Here is a 19,127-nt window from a genome sequence, read left to right on the forward strand (position 1 = left end):
TAGCAAAAGCCTCCAATCTACCCAACTCTCAATAGGCAATTTTAAAGTTTCACTTTTAAATGAATATATATAAAACAAATAAAACAGCCAGTAAAGTACCTTGTGTCATCTCAGTTTTTAACTTGTTTTGCAATCAATATGCAAAAAAGCACTGCAAAATTTACAAGGGGGGGAGCTAGAGGCTTTGGTGCACATGGGTAGGGAATTTGTGGCAGCTTTAAGCATACTGAAAAGTACAAGAGATGGTTGAGATTCTGGGATTGTGAGAGGAGGGTTATGGCAACATTTCTGCTAAAATGATCTACAACAGGACACTAAGTGCACTTAATATTCTACCTAAGAATAATTAAAAGCTGCTGGATAAATGTAGTTCCTGCCTTACACATTGTTTCAGGCTCCCTGTAGCTGACAAGAAATTGGTCCTTTTGAACCACAGACTTTTTTTCCTCCATTAAAAAAGAAGGGAAGGGAGTCACCTGTGTCATATATATAGTCAGTATAGTGTCAGATACCATCACAAGCAATACAGTAAAATCTGGAAAAGATGAATATTTAAAACCCTGGTCTGTAGAATCTGTACTCTGTAAGAGACTTTTAATTTATGAGTAATTATATTTTGGAACGCAACAGTATTTATAGCAAACCTTTATTCAATACTTTAAAAAAGTGTATGGAAGTTTTTCATGAACAGAGTTACTCAATGGAAAACACCTTTTTTCCCCCTTAAAAAGTTCTTCTGCAAGAACATCCATTAAGTGCATTTACCTACAATAATCAGTTTTAAAATGCATGGGTATTTCTGGATTTCTTGTATACATAGGATTTCCATAGTTAAGAAGCTATTGTCCTGAGCAGTGTACAAAGAGACATTTAAACTATTTAGTTACAGGACATTTATATAATTGACAACAAGCACAGAACAATTTATAGACTTTAAACATTTAATGTGCCTCTTCATCAAGGAAGGCAAATGATACCTGTATGACTGCTTAACACTGAGTGTCAATTTAGTAATCGTGTATTTAGATCTGCGGTATAAAGACATGCACAGAACGTTTGAGGAGTACATTTTGTTACAATAAACCAAGCTTGTATTCCATCATCACATGTGGCTCTCCCATAACCTCACTCTGTGAAGGATCTGAAAAAAAAGTAAACAGCATTAGGCTTTTACTTTGCCCCAAAGACCAACAGGGACTACAAAGATAACCACATTCATTTTTTTTCCATTTTAATGCTTAGTGCAAAAGTTGTTTGACTGATTCTTGACAGTACTGTGTAGTGCAGGTCTCTCTAACTCGTAAGCCTCTGTCCAAAGCAATAATCAGATAAGCAATGCACCTTCAGTGGAACACTGGTACAAGTGTTTTGTGAAGGGGTAGGGGAAAGAACAATTCAAGTAAAACCAAACATTATTACATAAGCACAGTCTCCTATAGCCTGAATCTCCAGGCTGAGCTTTGTGTCTAATAAAAAGCAACTCTGACCAAAGCTCTTCCCATAAGTGCCATACATCTTTCCAATGCAGCTTCTCTGGGGTCTAGCACAATAGGAGCTCACACTCCAGCCCTTCTGCTAGTTGGGACATACTTGTGGTTTCTCTTCTCCAATTAACTGCCTGTTTTCACAAAAATTATATGCCCTTAAGTATCTTTGAGATCTCCACTCTATAAAGTATGGTTCATATTAGCCACTATACTCAAAGGTTAGCAGGGAACATGCAGATGACACAAGACATGCCAATTACTGACAGTATGAACTTCATTTCCATATGAAAACCAAGGCCAAAAAAGACACCTTGGAAGAAAGGTACCTCTCTTTGCAGGTGGGCTTAACTATTTTTGTTCCCCTGTAACTAAGGTATATTAATGTCTTTTTGATGTTCGTCCAGAGACACCAAAATTACCTAATATAGCTCCATGTGATAAATATAGCCTTACTATAAAGGATTTTAACTAACTACTCACTCCATAGCACTCTATAAACATGCAACATTTTGTTACGAGCTACGGCAAACATCAAGCAATTTATAGGAGTTTGGTTATCGCTTCACCCCCTGAAGCGCAATCACCTGAGATTCCTTCCCTTGCTCCCTGTAAATCCACCCCAGAAAATAACACCAGATTTACCTCATGTCTCTAGATTCCCCACTTGCTCCTCCATTATTCCCAGTTTCCCATATCCCTGTCTTTTTCCATTCCCCAATCCTACCTCAAAACACCCTCTGCTTCCTCCTGTGTCCCTAACAGCTGGCTAGACAGAAGTCAGAAAGTCATTTTTTCCCCCCTTTAAACTATTTTTCCAGGTTTATTCTATTTCACACATACTGTCAGTCAGTAGCCCATCACACAGCTGTTAGCTGTTGAATTAATATGCAGTGGTGGGAAGACTCCCTCATCTGTGGTGCATTATTTCAGTATCTCCTTCTGCCTTTCTTTCTAATAATAGAACTTACAAAAACCTTTTATCTTTATAACCTCTGCCTGTCAAAATTTGTGTAACTAGTTCAAAGATTTCTGGAGAACCACACATATAACGTAAGCTACACATTACAATACATAGTCTTCTGCTCCTTAAGAAACCCAGACCAGAAGCAAACAGATTTATTCAGTATTTCAGACTGACTTCCACACAACTAGCAGCTGAACCACATCTATTCCTCCTTCCCCCAGTGTTTCTTTGCCTTTAGGAATTCAATTTTTTATTTGCATTTTGTGTGTTTAAAAGGTCTTACACCCTAGAGGCAAAGAACTTCACAGTTGCCAAAATTTACCTTTAAATGTTTCTATAACATTAAAACAAAGTATTTACCATTAAGAATATCCTCAAAGCCAATGCATTCATAATTTCCCCTCAGAGTATCCACTGCCATGTTTGAGCTGTGAAGAAAGGGGAGACGCTGGGCCTGTAAAAAGACAACAAGAGTTAAGTTTTTGCAAAACTGAAATTGAGATTTTTGGATTTCTGTCTGAATTGGCTGAGAAGAGAGACAGACAGCCACCTCCTCCTTTGAGCACAATGATGAAATAAGAACTACTGGCACACAACAATATCAAAACCTACCCAACACCACCATCCTGTTTTTTATCACTGTTTTGAAAACAGCCTTTCACTAGATTTACAGGTTTCACTGCAGTGCAGCTAAAAAAAGTGCAACAGTCAAAAAAAAGTTGGTTTTGTCCCCTTCCCTGATCTGCTCCCACATAGCTGGCAAGTCCCTGCAACACATCTACACCCTGAAGTCAGTTTTGGAGACTGACCTTGCAATGTTTGGAAACCACATTCTAAGTTTCCTATCTCTGAAAAGTCAGAAACATATATGAAAGAGCTATACTAATTTTTATACCGAAGCATAATCCTCCTTACAATTAAACTAAATCTATTTCTCAGATCCCCTACAGTTTTTAAGCTTGAAGTCCACTCCCAGTTACTTTCAAGCCTATTTTCTGTGCCCTTCACCTACAGTATTGCAACAACAAAATCCAGTGGTTACGTACAATATTCAGACTAAGCATTTCAAGAATGGCATATCTGTCCTCACAATTACATTCACTACTCGCAGTACAGCTAATAAAGAGACCTCAGTTATACCATGAATGCATTTTACAAACAGAAGTATCATGTAACTATCTCTTTACACAAAGTGTCAAGATTTCCAGAATAACTATAAGTAATAGTACAATTATCAGAAGTTCAAATACACATACTATTTATTCCCTTAAATTTTAGGTGAAAGGTGAAATTAAACCAAAAGGGAGCTTATATATCTAACATGATACACAAAAGCCAGCAGTGAACAACCTTCTAATCTCCAATTTGCACCCCACCACCCCCAGAAATGCATTTTGGAGACGCTTAGAGGATCTTTGTCCTCACCTGCCTCACTTTCTACCACATGCTAACATCAGTAAGAAAAAGATGTTTCCTCACAAGAGAGCAACGTTGAGATCAAGGGATGTTTTCTTACATTCTGTTTGCCTTTTGCATCTTCAGGACAAGAAATTTCTACCAAGTTTAGTATCACTCACTGTGGTTCAGTAGCAACTGATCCGCAGAAAGGAAGTGTAAAATTGCTCCCACTCACTTGGAGAGACAACTAACAGCTGGACTACCCTCAACAAGCCCCAACAAGAAGTTCACTAAGACCACTGAGCTTTCTGTGTATCCTAAGGGACCAAGTCACCCACCCTCTACTTACTCTCCATCCTAGGAGATGAGAAGGAAGAGGAGGGAGCCTCAGCTTCCCAATTAAAAGTTAAAACCTTTGAACTTAGCTCTCAGTAGACCTCCCCGATCTTACAAGAACAGCTGCAGAACAATAATAATGACAAATTTTCTGCTTCAGTTTTTACATAACCTCTGTATCCACTCCCACATCACTACCTGCTTCAAACCCTTAAGGTCTCCTTTCTCTACAGATGCAGAGATTCCTTCCTATGAAGGTCTCATGTTCCACACAGGGAAGTATTAATTGTAGAATTCATACTCAATTCCTCCTGCTTTTCTCTGAAGGCTTACAGGAAGCTTGTCCACAGAAAACCTAGAGTGCTTACCACTTCACCAAACAACCAAGAAAAAGAACTGCAGCTGAAAGCATTTAGCATATTGACTGATCTGGAAATTATTAATTGCAAAATTTGCTTTTAAACAAAAGCAGTTCCATGAAAGTCTCTTTCGGAAACAAAATGGTTGTATTTCAAGACAGAAAGGCATCTTTCTGAAACTAAATATTCCTAGATAAAGATTCCCCCAATATTTTTAAGTTATATCAGTTAGATAAGAATGCCTACCTGTTTCACTGCTCTGAGTTCCATCTGCAGCTTTAGTGGTGCATGGAGTCCTTGAATATTTCTCAGTGTGGCAAAGTTTGTTTTGTCTTGATTTAACTGGAACTATCACAAACATGTTTTTTTTTTTAAATAGCTATTTTCAAGTACAACCACAGAACAGATTTGTGACATTCTACTTAAATAAACATTTACTTAAATGAACATCTACTTAAATGACATTTACGTGTACAAATTCAGGGATACCATCACATACATCTGAAATGCACATGGAGGGTAGTGATGCACTAACATCTGTTTTATAGAACTAAAATTGAGTTTTGCTGGATTTGATTATAAATCAAAAGTGGCAATTTTATTTTGTTATTTTTAACAATCAGGACATGTAACTCCACCAAGTGGTGGAGTTGAGCATTACTTTGCTACAATATTACAAGCACAGAAATTGGAAAGCTAAGTCTGGGCTAAAGACAGACCACAAAGTGGAAAGGCACAATTTATGTTGGTTTTAGCTATTAAAAGACTCTACATAAAATCACTTGAACTATTTATTTTCTGATCATATGGGAAGACAGCATCATATATACTCTGTACAACTCTGAAGGAAACAAAGAAAGAAACAAAGAAAGGCTCAATTTTACCAATTGCTCAAAAACTGATCAATAACATGAAGAAAATGTGCTTTTCTACCCAGTGGAGTATTTTTTTAAGTGAAAAAGTGCTGTCTTGTGACTACCCAAGTATACAAAAGAAACTTCTGCTCAATGCTTCTGAAGCTTGGATAATTCATCCTCAGCTCTGGCTTTTGCCACACTGACTACACACTTGTAATGCTAACGCAATACACTACTGTAAAGGAAAACAAAAAATACAAATGTCTTATTTCAAACCTGTACTCAGTGAGCATGACAAAACCTTGAACCTGTGATCCACAGACCATTCTTAAGCAGCCCACAAGTGATGGCTAAGTTTGATAAGATTACATCTACAACAAATTGCATGTGTAAAATTTCTACATGGAATCTAGTAATTTAGTGAAAAGTATTTATGGGCTCACAGTCTGAAAGCCTGAAAATGAAGGTTTATGGCAAACCTAACGGCAAAATAGGAGGTTCAGCTTTCCAGATGTGGCAGGAGTGCCAGCCACCTAATGAGAGGCAGCATACACAACCTTTAAATGACTACACCTTACTAAGTAAACCACAACTTGGAAGCCCACCTACAAACTTGAGTCACAAGTGGGAGGTTAAAACCTAAACACAGTTGCCAGCAATGTTACTACCATAGATAAAGTGTTACTGTTGCTAAACACCTTTATTTTCTTAAAGGCAAGACTTTGCTCATTACTTGCAGCTGCACAAAGCAGCCCAATCAACCACATTGCTAATTCAATCAGTAATTTAGTTAAGTGTGAAGAAGACTACATGTAACACTGTACTTACATTTTTTTCTGACAACTCCAGGGGGTGGCTGGGCAACAACTCACTTCTCACACTTGTAAAGCTAGAAACGCAAGGATAATTTGAACTTCAAAAAATTAATCAGGACACTAATTTTTAAGTTGTATTCCAAACTAACCCCAGATACAAGCATCAACCCTTGGAGACACAGGACTGGTACAGTTTGAACTATTAAAAAGAATTAATGCTTAATGGCAAAAAACAAATAAGAGCTATCTACAGCACTGTCAGAAGACAGAAAATGTTTAACTTCAGGCATCTTTTTTCCTTAGGTTTTAAGTTCAGCAAAATAGAGGAACAGCTGTTCTTCCTTGACTCCCTTCAGAAAGGGAAATCCATTAATAAATGAAAACTGTATAGGTTTAATTATGTCCCAGCTAGATATCTGATTTTAGACGTCACCAAGCTTTTGCAGCTGAAATACACAGTGTGTTTTAGGCATGCTTAGATATATAGATTTAGATAAATTTTAATTTTTGTATCAGTGCTGAAATTAACCACTTCATGCACTGCTATAGAACACTTGTATATACATATAACTAGGATATATGTCATATTGATTAACATTAGGACATCACTTCCCTAAAAAGGAAGCAAACGGGTGGAAATCCATTAATACTACCTAGATGTCAAAGTGATGTTCAACAGAAACTTTAAGCTTGAAGGACAATCTGACTAAACACATGGGCTTTAGGCTATGGCATTTGCAATATACCTGCCAAGAACCTTCTTTAAAAAACCAAAGATTTAATATGTGCTTTCTTCCTTTATCTGAAGTTCAACATCAGCTATGTCAGAATTTAACAACAAAAAGCAAAGCGTACCCTCTGCGCAGAAGATTATGACCTTCAAATGATCCAGAAGCTAAAAAATCAGTAATTGGGATACTGTCCTTCAACAGAGAAGCAGCTCCTCTGGAATCCTGGAACACAAAGTGAGCATTACTTCAACAAAATCAGCCTCCTTTTGCATATGTGCTTAGACCAGGTAAATGAAACAAATTGCTAAAACGCTTCCCAAACTACTCACACACAAACCCCAGACTTCACAGTCTCTTTACAAAAAACTGCCACTAAATTCTTTTGGAGAGTCTAATGACGGACAAAGGTAGTGATGAAACGTTTTGGGGACCTGGCTAGAACAGAAATTCACAGTTACCCCTTCTTTGTTCCCACCCTGGGCTGTGGGCGTGGAAAGGAAGATTGCAGGTCATGCTCAGCTGATGGAGCAGACAGCTCTGAGCATTCATTTATTTCAGTACAGGCAAAATCAAGCAAGATCTAACTGAATATGGACAAATGGTTTAAGGCTCACATAAAGAGGAAGGTGTGCTCAAGCATTCTAGTATTACTTCATTGAAAGAACAGAGGAGAAACAGTAACTTGTAGAGGAAAACGAGAACACCACGCCTCCACAGATATACAATGTAAAACCAACTTCACCCACACCACCAATTTAAAGCTAACCTGTTTGGTTTTAATGAGGTGATTTTCAGATTGTTCACCCAACATGCCTCAGCAAGAGAGCAACGAATAATAGCCAATAACCTAACAGTTATTAGAAAACCCCTAAAATACCTGTTATAATATGCATAAATATATATGGACCTGGGGTGTTGGTTGTTGAGAAGCTCGACACGAGCCAGCAATATGCACTTGCAGCCCAGAAAGCCACCCGTACCCTGGGCTGAGCCAACAGCACCGAGGCCAGCAGGGTGAGGGAGGGGATTCTCCCTCTACGCTCTGTGAGGCCCCCCCGGAGCCCCGGGCCCCTCACGAGGGCAGGGACCCCTCGGAGCCAGCCCCGAGGCCCCACCAAGGCCGCGCCGCCCCCGTGACTCAGCACGGCCCCGCCGCCCCCCAGCGGGGCAGCCCAAGGGCCGGGGCAGGCCGTCAGCCGCCCTCCATCCCCTCACGGAAGGGAACTGAGGCGGCAGCGGCGGCACCCCCAGCTCCTTCCCCTCTCCTCCCGCCGCCGCCGCTGCTCCCGGCCGCCCGCCCCGCTCACCATCTTGGCTCCGCGCTCCCGCCCACTTCCGCCTCCTCCCCCCCGCCACTTCCGCCCCGCCCCGTCACGCGCACGGGGGGGGGGGGGGGGGGCCTCATGGAAGGGGGCGTGGTCTCGTGGAGGGGGCGGGGCTCGTGGGGGGAGGCGGGGCCTCGCAGGGGGCGGGGCTGTTGATGGCGGCCGTTGGGGGGGGGGGCCGCCATTACAGGGGCAGCCACTACTTGGGGAGGCATTGGCGTGGCCATGAGAGGGGCGGCCATGAGAGGGGCGGCCATGCCAGGCCTTTAGGTGCCGTGAGGGGCAAGTGCACCCTGCCTCGCCCCTCTGTGGCCGTTCCTGGGTCACCTCAGCCCCGTCAATGCTGGTGGCGTGAGGGAGTGCGTCAAGGGAGCGATGCTTGATGTGATGCTGCCAGGGGGAAACATGGCCTCATGGCCTCTGGGGAGACCCCCGGGGGGCAGCACAGGGTGAACAAGGGGTGTCAGGGTGCGCTGCCCACCCGTGGGCAGCCCTCGGTTGACCACTGTCAGACACCAGCACCAAAGGGGTTTTGACAACTTCAGTAAAGGCTGCTGGGTTAGTAGGCGTTAATAGCCACGATAACAGTGTGGTAACTCGGTTAATGTTAGCTTGTACTTAAAGAAGTTTAAAAAGCTTCCTGACAGCCATAAAGTTTGCCACAGTTTTTCCTGCAAAGCTCCAGATGTGCATCTGACCTATCTATATTACATATTTCTTCTGAGACATGTAGTTCACTGAAGCCCTTAACAGTTTTGCCCCAAATTGATGCAGTGCCATAAATTTCATGTGACAATTAAACACTAAAATTTGTACAAAAAAAAATGATATCAACAAGAGAAATTTATATATGTTTTTATGTCACACAGCTTTGCATAATAATTACTCAGAAATACAAACCCTTTAAACTCAGCTTTCCTCTTTCTTGAGCAAAATCAGATCACCGCTTAGGGGAAAAAAAAAAAAAAAAAAAAAAACAATCCAAGTTCTGGCCCTTTGTGTTAAGGTCTGAGGCTTAAAGCACAGACTTCAAAAGAATGGGAATGGAGGTTTGGGTTTTTTAAATCAATTTTAGGAAAATGGGTACCACAAAGGTTTCTCTGATCTTATAATGGGTACTCAGATATTGTGGTGCTGGATTCATTATTATAGAACAGACGTGAATACAAAAAAACAAATCAAGTTCCTGTTTAACTGCAGCTTACAGAAAAGCTAGGTTTGTCACTAAATGTATTTATTTATTGACTGAGTTTGTTGATCAGGATATGACTAGAGATGAAACATTTAACTTTCAAAGTCATTCTTGCAGGACACAGACAGGATACAGTCACTCCATGTACATTTTCGACATCACTGCAATCCAGTCGAGGCTGCATAACATAAAAGAACGTACATTGCAAGAAAGATCTGGTTTTCCTTTAAAGACAGGCTTTCACGCTAGGGAAAACTTCCAGACATAAACACAAATCGTGCACATATTTTCTCATCAAATTATCAAGTATTTCAGATTTGAGTAAGGCTTCTTTTAATGAATCTTACAGTGAGCATCTCAACGGTGGATGGCTGTAGTAGTATCGCATTCCTATCTGTGGCTCTGCTGCCAGTTAACAGAAGTTACGTGAGTGATTGTCAGGCTGACCAAGCCTTTGATGGAAAAAAAAAAAGAGCATGTGGTGAGTGATGAGTGCTTCAGCTACTCAAAAGCAACGGGTATGGCTGTCCTCAGTGCTGCAGATGTTTTCAAGGCTGCCCCAAAGCCAGGCTCACCGCAGCGCAGACGGCAGCCCCCAGGCGCGCACAAGGCGCCATGTGCTGAAGCCAGGCTGCTGGGGCAAGTTGCTGGCCTGCAGGTCTGTCTGTCTGTCTGTCTGTCTGAAGGCATCTTCCAGGCTGATGGTAACAGGGTGGAAAGTGGGATGCTGCTCAAGAGGCCATTCTTTTAGTGTTTGTGGACACTCTAAAATTAGTGTGGAAATAACTACCGCTCCTCTAAAATTACTATTTTTGCAAAGTTGAGGTGGTGAACTTCACATGTTGCTTTTAAAGATAACCTGAAAATTATTATTTTTTAAGAACGATTTTTTTTTTCAACGTTTTGCATAGGGAAGGTCTGAAATGTATGAATGTTTTAAATTCTTTCCTGCATGTTTTTTACCTCAACATTTTTGGAATGTCAAATATGGTCTCTTTGGTTTAGCTGGGGAACTTCCCTAAGGTTACAAGAGATATATAGACCATGAATTGTTTTATCTTTTAGAAATGGGGAAAGTACCTATTCTTTTTTAAAAAAACATACTTTGTTTCTAATGCTCTTTTAGCAGTTAAATTGGTATTAACAAACATAAAACCTCATTAAGCTAGGTTTTAGACAGTCTGACTTAAGGTAAATTCCTGTTTCAATTACTTAGCTTTTTCCTGCCTGGATCCCAGCATGGCATCATTTCACGTGAGGTCTATACGGTCACATCAAAGCACGGGGGAAGAGACCTTCCAGGTGGATTGGAAACTTGTGATGACAGAGGTACAACATGGCCAGCTGGACAAAGGCTGGAACATCCAAGCTTCTGCCCAGACCTGTGGAAGGCAGCTCTTACTTGGGAACTCTACTGCCATGTTACAGCAGTTTTTGAGCTAATATATCCTGCACCTCCAGTAAATTAAATTTTTACCTCTCCCATCTCTCCCATTCCCAGAGCTTTTTTTTTTTTTTTTTTTTTTTGTATGAAGGGATGGAAGGTATAAAGATAACCATTTATGTACACCGTCAGTCCTACTTAGTAAGAGCAAAAGGAGTATGTTGTCCAAGGAAACGTGCCTTTTATCCATAGCCTTTAATATTGATGCAGCTTTGTCTCTTTTCAAAATATAATTCTTTTGACGTGTCAGTGGGCAAGCTGTTCTGAGTACGTGAACCTCTACCAGCAGAAAACCTTTATCCTGTGGTTCTGGGAAACTCTTTCCCTGGTTTCTGTCAACAGCCAGCTATAACCTGTTAAAGTGAAAGTACTTTTTATTTGTTTTTAATCAAATCAAATAAACACATTTTCTTTGATCTTTAAGAAGTCCATTCTTGTTAACTTGCTTTATACTTTTATGTTTTGTCATTCATTGTAAATCCAATTATTTAAAAATTATTTTGTTTTAAATTATTAAACCTTTTCTGAATTAAGATAAACAGGGGCATGTTTTGTTAAAGATTAAAAATAAATTTCACACAAAACTGCAAAACGTAGCAAAGATAATAATGTGTAGGCGTCAGAGTGTTCCAAAACAAGACTCTCTAGGGGCTCTTCTGAACACACGGCTACGTTAAAACCATGTTCTGAAAAGGCTCAGGAAACCCCTGACTCTAACCCACCCTTTCCTGAAGCTGGTGAAAGTATTTAGAAAAAAAGTTACTGTCGCAGGGGGAAAAAAAAAAGAATCTCACATATTGCCAAAGCAGATGATTTTTTCCTGTTTGTTTACCAGCAAACTCTACAGCTTGCAGGATTTTCTTGAGTCAAAACTTACCCATCCTCATCATTCACATGCAGCAAGCAGTCCAATATATGACAAAAAAGTTCATTGTTATCTCTCACTGAAAAGTTAACTTTGTTAATGTGCTCTGGGATCTAGTGGGAAAATGATGCCAACAATCTCTGCTTCCTTATTTGATGTATAAGTCATAACTAATTTTAAATGAAAAGATAAAGTGTATCTTTAGAAGTGTCTTTAGTTCCCGTTTTGGTGGATCAGTCAGGGGCTGCCTGTTTTTAATCCAAGTTAGGTTCTTGGAAAGAGGTCCTCGTTGTCTTGAAGTGGTGGCTTATTTTGTAGCTCGTCGATGCTCCTTTAAGTCCGGGTTTGGCATCTGTACTCCTTCTTCTTTATTTGGAGTAATCCCTTGTTGAGACTCGGAGAAATCCAGGCTTCTCTTTTTCTGTGCTGCGGATGTGGAGCCAAAAAAGCAGGAGGAGGCTGCAAGGGGCAGAGCCAGTCGCTAGAGGATGCTCCGGAGCCAAAGTCCCTGGCCCTGCCTTCCCTCTCCTTGCTTGCCAGCTCAGTCTAGCCGGCAGCTAGGTGCTTGTGGCATTTTTTAAGTAGTTTTCCCCTTTATTCGCAATGCTATGAGGATTATGAAAAAATAGGGTCAAAAGGGGAAAAGCAAGGTATGAAACAGCTGAAGCTACAAGGGCAGTACCAGGGGAAATGCCTCTATTAATGGCTGAATGAACTATTTTCAGTGAGCTCTGCTACCTCCTTGTGATACTGTTAATCTTAAATTAAGCCTTCAGCCGGGGTCCAGTGTTTAACCTAACCAGTATTCATGTAGCCAGGACCTCACTGCTCTGTAAACTCTTTTTGGCACCAAAACCAAGTGTCTCCTGAGACCTCACAGAAAGACATGTTTGTCTGCCCCCTCAGCCTCCCAGAAACCCCACTGCCCTGCACATATAGGTGAGACTAAGAGCACGTTTCCTGTGAGAGTGTCTTCCTAAGGGAAGCCTTGAAAATAATTAATAGTAGTCACAGCTGAAAGAATTGAATGGAACATTACTTCCCATTCCTGCTGCTGTGCAGGAAAAAAAAAAAATCCCCCAAGAGTTTGCCAAAATGCCTAGCTGCAAGAGGGGAGTCTGAGACTGCTCTGAGTCATAACCATATCCATTAAGCATCAAGATAATCAGAAGTAACCCTAATTTCCTCTTACAGCTGAAAGCAGTACGTGAGCCAGCAACCGCCAAAGTGAAAAGCCGATATTTTGCCAGAAAACAGACATTTTTCAGCAAAAAGATATGTATCACTCAAAATAATATTTCTTTTCACCGTAAGAAACTGTAAACTGAAAATTTTCCAAATTTTCTTCTTCTTCTGTCACTTTAAAAATAAAACAACAGAGTGACGAAAGTTTCTGATCCAACCACAAAGTGCTTCTTAAGAATGTTATAATTAGTCACATAGATGATGGCTGGCTCAGAAATAGTTAAGGCTAATCGTGAAAGGTAATTATGTGTTGAACTCCCCAGGATGTGAGCCAACAGTGCCTACTTTTAGCCAGCAAAAGCAGAAGTGGGTCTAGAGCCTCCTGAATTTTGGCCAAGCTTAGGTCTGAATCTGATGACTCATTTCGGAGAGAAAACTATGGTTTGATTGCATGTACATAAACAGAAGTAGTAGCTTACAGTAAGCAGCTTGTGCGCCGAGCCTGGCACTTGCAGGGAGCTTTCTTGAATTTCCAAGGGTTTCATGCAGATGCAGTGATCCCACTGATTCACTGAGTCAAGATGGGAGCAAAACGGCAAGGCTGGTTTTGTACAGAGGAATTATCGTGTTTCCTCAGGAAGAGCTTTTAGTAAATTCAAAGCTTTTATATTTTTGAAGGGTATCAGTGGTTAATAAGTCGTTTCTAAGGAGAAAAATATGTACTGTGAATTTTTTGTTCATTTTTTTCTGGAAACTATGATTAAACATTTCCCATGGGTGATTTTATTCATACTTCCTTACTGTAGGTTTTCCGCACAATGGCCTTAACATTTTTTTGCTCTTTGTAGTGCATCTCTTCATTCTGAGTCTCTACAGCTACCTGTTTTATGAAATTAGTTACTTTTTGTTGTTGTTGTATTTGTTATACTAATCACATAAGTCATGTTCCTGTGCTCAGATGTATGGTTGAAAGATGCTAAAAATATGCTGCTGAAACTGTGCTTTACAATGAGATTTCCCATTCGGTTTATATAGCATCATTAGGAAGTGCTTGTGACAGAAACTGTCAATGAATTTAAACAGTGGCAGCCCTATACTTATTGAATGGGCAATGTTGCAGCAGATAGCCAATATAAGTTTATTTACACTGAGGTATTACAGCACGGCATTACAGTGTTGTAGAGATATTTTTAGCTAACATATTGAACTAAAACTAAAGGGAATTGGAGCAAATTAAGATAGTACCACCAGGAAAATTCCCCATTTCAGTTCCAAAAGAAATCTGGAGCTCTGTTTTGTAAAGAAGGATTGTGAACTGGGTTCAGAGGGACCTTCTGGGTAAAATAAAATAAAATAAAATAAGATAAATAAAATAAAATAAAATAAAATAAAATAAAATAAAATAAAATAAAATAAAATAAAATAAAATAAAATAAAATAAAAAATTAAAGCAAATATTTTGAAGAATTAGATTTCTGGAACAAAGAAGATGCAAATGAACTGAGAAAACTTGTGTGGTTTCTTCTTCGGAAGGACTTTTTTAAGTTTTAAAAGATTACCGGAAAAACAAACCCCAAGTCGTTTATTCAAAGAGGCAAACAGTCCTGAAAGGGTTTGGGAAAAATATACAGTGGACATTTCATGAGAGACTGTCATATCCTCCTCTGAGAGTAAATTTGTGTGAATACCTTTGTGGTGGAGGATCTGAGTGGGCAGATCAAAGTAATATACAGGCTCAAGGGAGACAGGGAGGGGGAAGGGAGGTTGACATAGGATCGCATTTGGATTCAAGGGCTCCTCTTGGCTCGTTGAGTCCTGTCCACTGCTGTTACAAAGAGCCTTGTTATATAATTATTTTCACAACATGTTAATAAACTTCCATATTAAGTTAACTTGATCCCATTCCTCTTCTTACCTCCCTTACTGTTCTTATTCTGGGAAGTTGTGCTGGAACCTCATTGCTCTGGTTACAAAAATTTCACGTCTGGGCAGAAATCCTCTACAGCCAGGTTATACCTATTTGCTCTTGTGGCTATGCTGGCTTTTAGCTTGCATGGTTCTTCCTCCACGAAGGGGACATGAAGCCTCTAGGCTGTCTGTTCCCCTACTAATCCCAGTAACCCTTCCCAGAACATGCTCCAATTTTACATATCTTGAAAATGAGTAATCAGAATTTTGTACAGTGCTTCAAATGAGGTCACATCAGTGCCTACTCAGTTTCATTAATGCAATTCTCTTTATACAGTTTAGGATCACATTTGCATCAGACTGGTGTTTCATAGGCTAGTGTCAAACGTTCTCTTCACCTGAGATCTTTAATTGGTAACTCCTAGTTTGCGAAGGAGATTCTTGTTCTTAGCCTCTTGACAATGTCCTTGTTTTATTCTGTTACATTGCTATTATTCTAATGCCATCTGTGTGTGATTGGTCTGATGTTCTTCCCTTTGACTTGAGATCTGACTCTCTGGGCAACCATTAACTATAATTAACAGATTCTACTTCTTGTGACACCATCAGTTATGGAAATATTATAGAAGAGTGGCCCTAAAACCATTCCCTGAGGAACTCCAATATATCATGATTCGTCCAATTTCAAGGCAGTTCAGATTATTGACTCTATTGTTATCTAGAATACCCTTTCCCTCTCTTTCTAAAATATTGCTCCTAGGTGTACCAGTAGTCAACAGATTTGTACAATTTATTGAACATCCTTATTGTAAGATTTGTGATTGCTGTGCTTGTTCTTTGAGTATTTGAGGATGATTACTTAGATGATTAAATGTTGCCCATTCAGCTTTTATTTTTTTTTCTGCCATCTTGGAAATTAGACATTTCCAGTTCTATGTTTTCTTCAAATTTAACGTTCAGCCCTACTACTATGTTCTACCTTCTTATTGTGCTTGAAAACTGAGTCAGAATGCTCATTTTTGGGGCTCTGCTTTAGACAGAAGTTGGATCTCTACCCAATCTCATGAACAACTATATCTACATTAAAACTATGATTATTATTTTTTCCAAATTTAATTTTCCCTCTGGTTTCCTACTAAATCTAATTGTAGTAAAAGCGACAGGTTTTGGCTTCTGTTTGAGAATATCATGCTGACCATCCTGAAAAGATGAAAAAAATCCTTTGAAAAAGAAAGGAAGGAAGAGTGTCTGGAGCCATCTCCTCTGGGATTCTTCTGTCTAAAGAGCATAAATAAGGTCTCTACCCTAGAAGGTGTGCAGTATTGTAGCTTCTCAGTGCAATACTGATTTGCTGTGGGAGATCAAAATTTTCTTTTTAAAGTCATAAGGTGACATGGGGATCTGCTCTGTGTCCAAGAGAAACAGCTTCATTTTCATTATATGCTGAGAAGTAGCATTGAGATTGGGTGGCAAGATATTTCAACTTCTCTCTCCCTCAGTACAGGAGAGATTTCTGAGTATGCTTATGTTCTTTGTCATTTCACACCCATTTTTATAAATGCAAGACTAAAGACCAGGCCTCACATGCAGATACCATACAGAGGCGATAACTGTGCCGTTCCAGTGTTAGTCACACAATTCTTAAAACAAAATATATCCAGTACGCTTCCAAAGCTCTACAGAGCAGCATTTGCCTACCCTTTAAATAAAGAAAAGATTGCAGACATCGGGTGTACTTTAGCATTTTACATCACCCATGTTTAGCTCTGCCTGCCAAAAGTTTAGTTTGTTCCTTGAAGCAGTCCTCGGATCCAGCCTAAAACATGTGTCCCTGCATTTTCACTAGGTGGTTGTTGAAGACAGACTGAAAATCGCAATGCATCTTAGAGATATGCACCCAAACGTCCACTACGAGGAGATCACCGGTTAATTTCATTAATAAATCCCAGATAGCTTCTTGCTAGTCTGAAAATGAGAAGCCAATACATTAATATTCTTTTTTAATGCCTCATTTCCACATGCCTTTTTCTGGCAGTTTTCCTTAAAGACTTGTGAAGTTATTCATCCTTAGTTTCATGCCCAATGTGCTGCGAGCTTATGCTTTCTTTAGTCTAATGACATATATTATGGAAAAATCTGTTGTTGGTTGATATCTTCATCTGCACTGCTTTCAGCTACAACTCACATATGTTGTGGGGACTGATAAACTTGCCGAGTTCCCTGCAGTTTGTTATCGCTGTGGTTTCCAGAGAAGTTGCCCCAGATTCCAGAAGAAGAGAATTCCTCTGAATGAAGATTACAGAGATAAGGAGCATGAAATTATGTGTTTGTCCTTCATTCTTAGATACACTTATCTGTTATTAATTACCGTCTGGTGTATATGAATGTAATAAGAGGTGAATGGTTGGAGATAAGAAAGAGAAGAGTGGATTTCAGGATTATTTCTCTGTTCAAAAGATTTTGTGCCTGTTTTACCCCTACTCACTCCCTCTCCCCACACATTTCCTAGCATTTTAAAACTGCAAGCTATGAAACGATGATAGGCAAAATATCACAGAATCAATCTTCATACTATTCCTAAAATATTTTCATCAGTTGGAAAATGATGGAGAAAGAAAGTAAGCTCAGTAAGCTTACTGAGAAGTTAAAAGCCACAGCAGGAATTGCAGAAGAGAACTCCTTGAACCTGTATCTGTGCTTATTCACAATAAGACACTAGAGAATTTAACTGTTTTATAGCCAAGGGGAGGATGTTACGTGCTCACTTACTGAAATATGAAAGCTAGAAAACAGTTTTCCATTGTCTCCGTCTCACATATTTTTCTTGTTTTTCTGAGAATTTTCCTGTAGCAAAATGTAAGATGCTGACTTTGCAAAATATGTTGTTAAAATTTTGGAAAACATTTCCTGTTTTCTGGACAAATTATGTGAATGTAACAGTGCCAGTTTTTCCTTGAAACACTGAGAGAATCAGTGTCTGAGCATGGAGTCATGGCACTTTGTTGGGAAATTCCACTTCAGGGATATCTCTATAGTCTTTTACTTTCTTTTTCTTTTCCTGAGTGCAGAGCCATTTTCTTCTCTTAGAATCCATATTCAGCCTTGGCTTTCCTCCTTACCAGCAGTGAAATCTGTATTACAGGTGTGTTTTACAAGACTTTTTCATCAAGCAGGAGAGAAGCAGAAGAGGAAAACAATAAAGACATAAAATAAAGCATTTGCTTCTTGTCATCTAGGTGAAGATTGTAGAAAGACTCATTTATAACAGGCTGTGAGCCTTAATTACAAAGTTTATAGGTAGGTGATGTTTAGTCCTCACATCGCAGCCTCTTCCTTCCTCACTAGATCACTGTTCCTTGGCGCTCACAATGTGTCTGCATTTTCCTAAAAAATCAGTGCATCTTCCTCTCCAGGAAGTGGCTTGTTCTTTTATAGCAAAGCCAATCTTTGTCCTCTTTAAAGGCCATATATCCTCTGCTGTCTAGGGACAACACCCCTGGACACATTTGTCTAGACACACTAGAGCCTGCGTCCCTCTTCCTATACTCAATAATGGACATTTCTTTAAAACTGACTTTATAGAAAACCTCATGTATCCAAGAAGCATGGTGCAGAACTGTGATTTTTAAAGGTATTTGTCTTTATGCTGTCACACAATTTTTATGAAGTTTCTTCATAAATATGCATGTAATACAAACCTTAATTTTTAATATGTAAGCCTCTATGGGTCACTTCTCGTTCCTTCTTTCCCATGCTATAAAACAAAACAAAACAAAACAAAACACATCATAGTATTTTTTGAGTAAGCTGGACCCTAGCTTTTCAAAAATAAAGGACGACCCATTAGTTCCCTGTTGATTCTTTGTGGTCCACTGGTAGGGAATGTGGGGTGCCCTATAAATGTTATTTGATAAAAGCTGAGGCTGGGCACCCTGCTGTTTTTAAGGATCACGCTGAGACGAACTGCTGGTAGGATATGCAAGACAGCAGATTTGTTTATCCTTATTTCTCCGCTCACATCCCTGAGCACACATGGTTGCTGTTTTTGTTTTGACTAATTTTGACTTTTTTTTAAATGTGAGAAAAGTGGTCAAAATGATGTAATCCCCGTCTGAAGTTCAGGCGCGTGTGAAAGAGTGGAAATGCTGACAGGCCGCTGGCTCGAGCTGTTCTCCAGGCTGAAGGCTGCCCTGCCGCCTCTGCCCCCTTCGCCTCATTGTTCTCAGACACCCTAAGGAGGAAACCAGGCAGCAGCGTGAGG

General features: G+C 39.8%; 1 protein-coding gene across 2 annotated transcripts; it reads right to left on the reverse strand.

Annotated features, from left to right (window-relative positions):
• Nucleotides 1-629: 629 nt before the first annotated feature.
• Nucleotides 630-8,358, reverse strand: POMP (proteasome maturation protein). 2 transcript variants are annotated; one of them, XM_048072792.2, is made up of 6 exons: nucleotides 8,255-8,358; nucleotides 7,072-7,169; nucleotides 6,230-6,290; nucleotides 4,791-4,892; nucleotides 2,812-2,905; nucleotides 630-1,141 (listed from the first exon to the last, which is right to left on the reverse strand). In XM_048072792.2, exons 1-6 carry the CDS (start codon nucleotides 8,255-8,257, stop codon nucleotides 1,074-1,076), a joined length of 426 nt encoding a protein of 141 aa, XP_047928749.1. In that variant the 5' UTR covers nucleotides 8,258-8,358; the 3' UTR covers nucleotides 630-1,073. The 2 variants fall into 2 exon arrangements, with proteins under 2 accessions (XP_047928749.1, XP_066845833.1); XM_066989732.1 differs by lacking the exon at nucleotides 8,255-8,358 and adding an exon at nucleotides 7,714-7,773.
• Between the last annotated feature and the right edge of the window lie 10,769 nt (nucleotides 8,359-19,127).

Source organism: Anser cygnoides, chromosome 1, assembly GCF_040182565.1.
Source record: "Anser cygnoides isolate HZ-2024a breed goose chromosome 1, Taihu_goose_T2T_genome, whole genome shotgun sequence".
In the NCBI taxonomy this organism is placed as follows: domain Eukaryota; kingdom Metazoa; phylum Chordata; class Aves; order Anseriformes; family Anatidae; genus Anser; species Anser cygnoides.

What these genes read in the sequence shown, in the direction of transcription:
- POMP (XM_066989732.1), bottom strand. Translation starts at nt 7,758, where the DNA reads ATGTTGGGTGAACAATCTGAAAATCACCTCATTAAAACCAAACAG. An exon ending in ACCTCATTAAAACCAAACAG is followed by an intron (nt 7,170 to 7,713) that starts GTTAGCTTTAAA and finishes TTTGTGTTCCAG; the next exon opens with GATTCCAGAGGAGCTGCTTC. An exon ending in AACTCAGAGCAGTGAAACAG is followed by an intron (nt 2,906 to 4,790) that starts GTAGGCATTCTT and finishes GTCTTTTTACAG; the next exon opens with GCCCAGCGTCTCCCCTTTCT.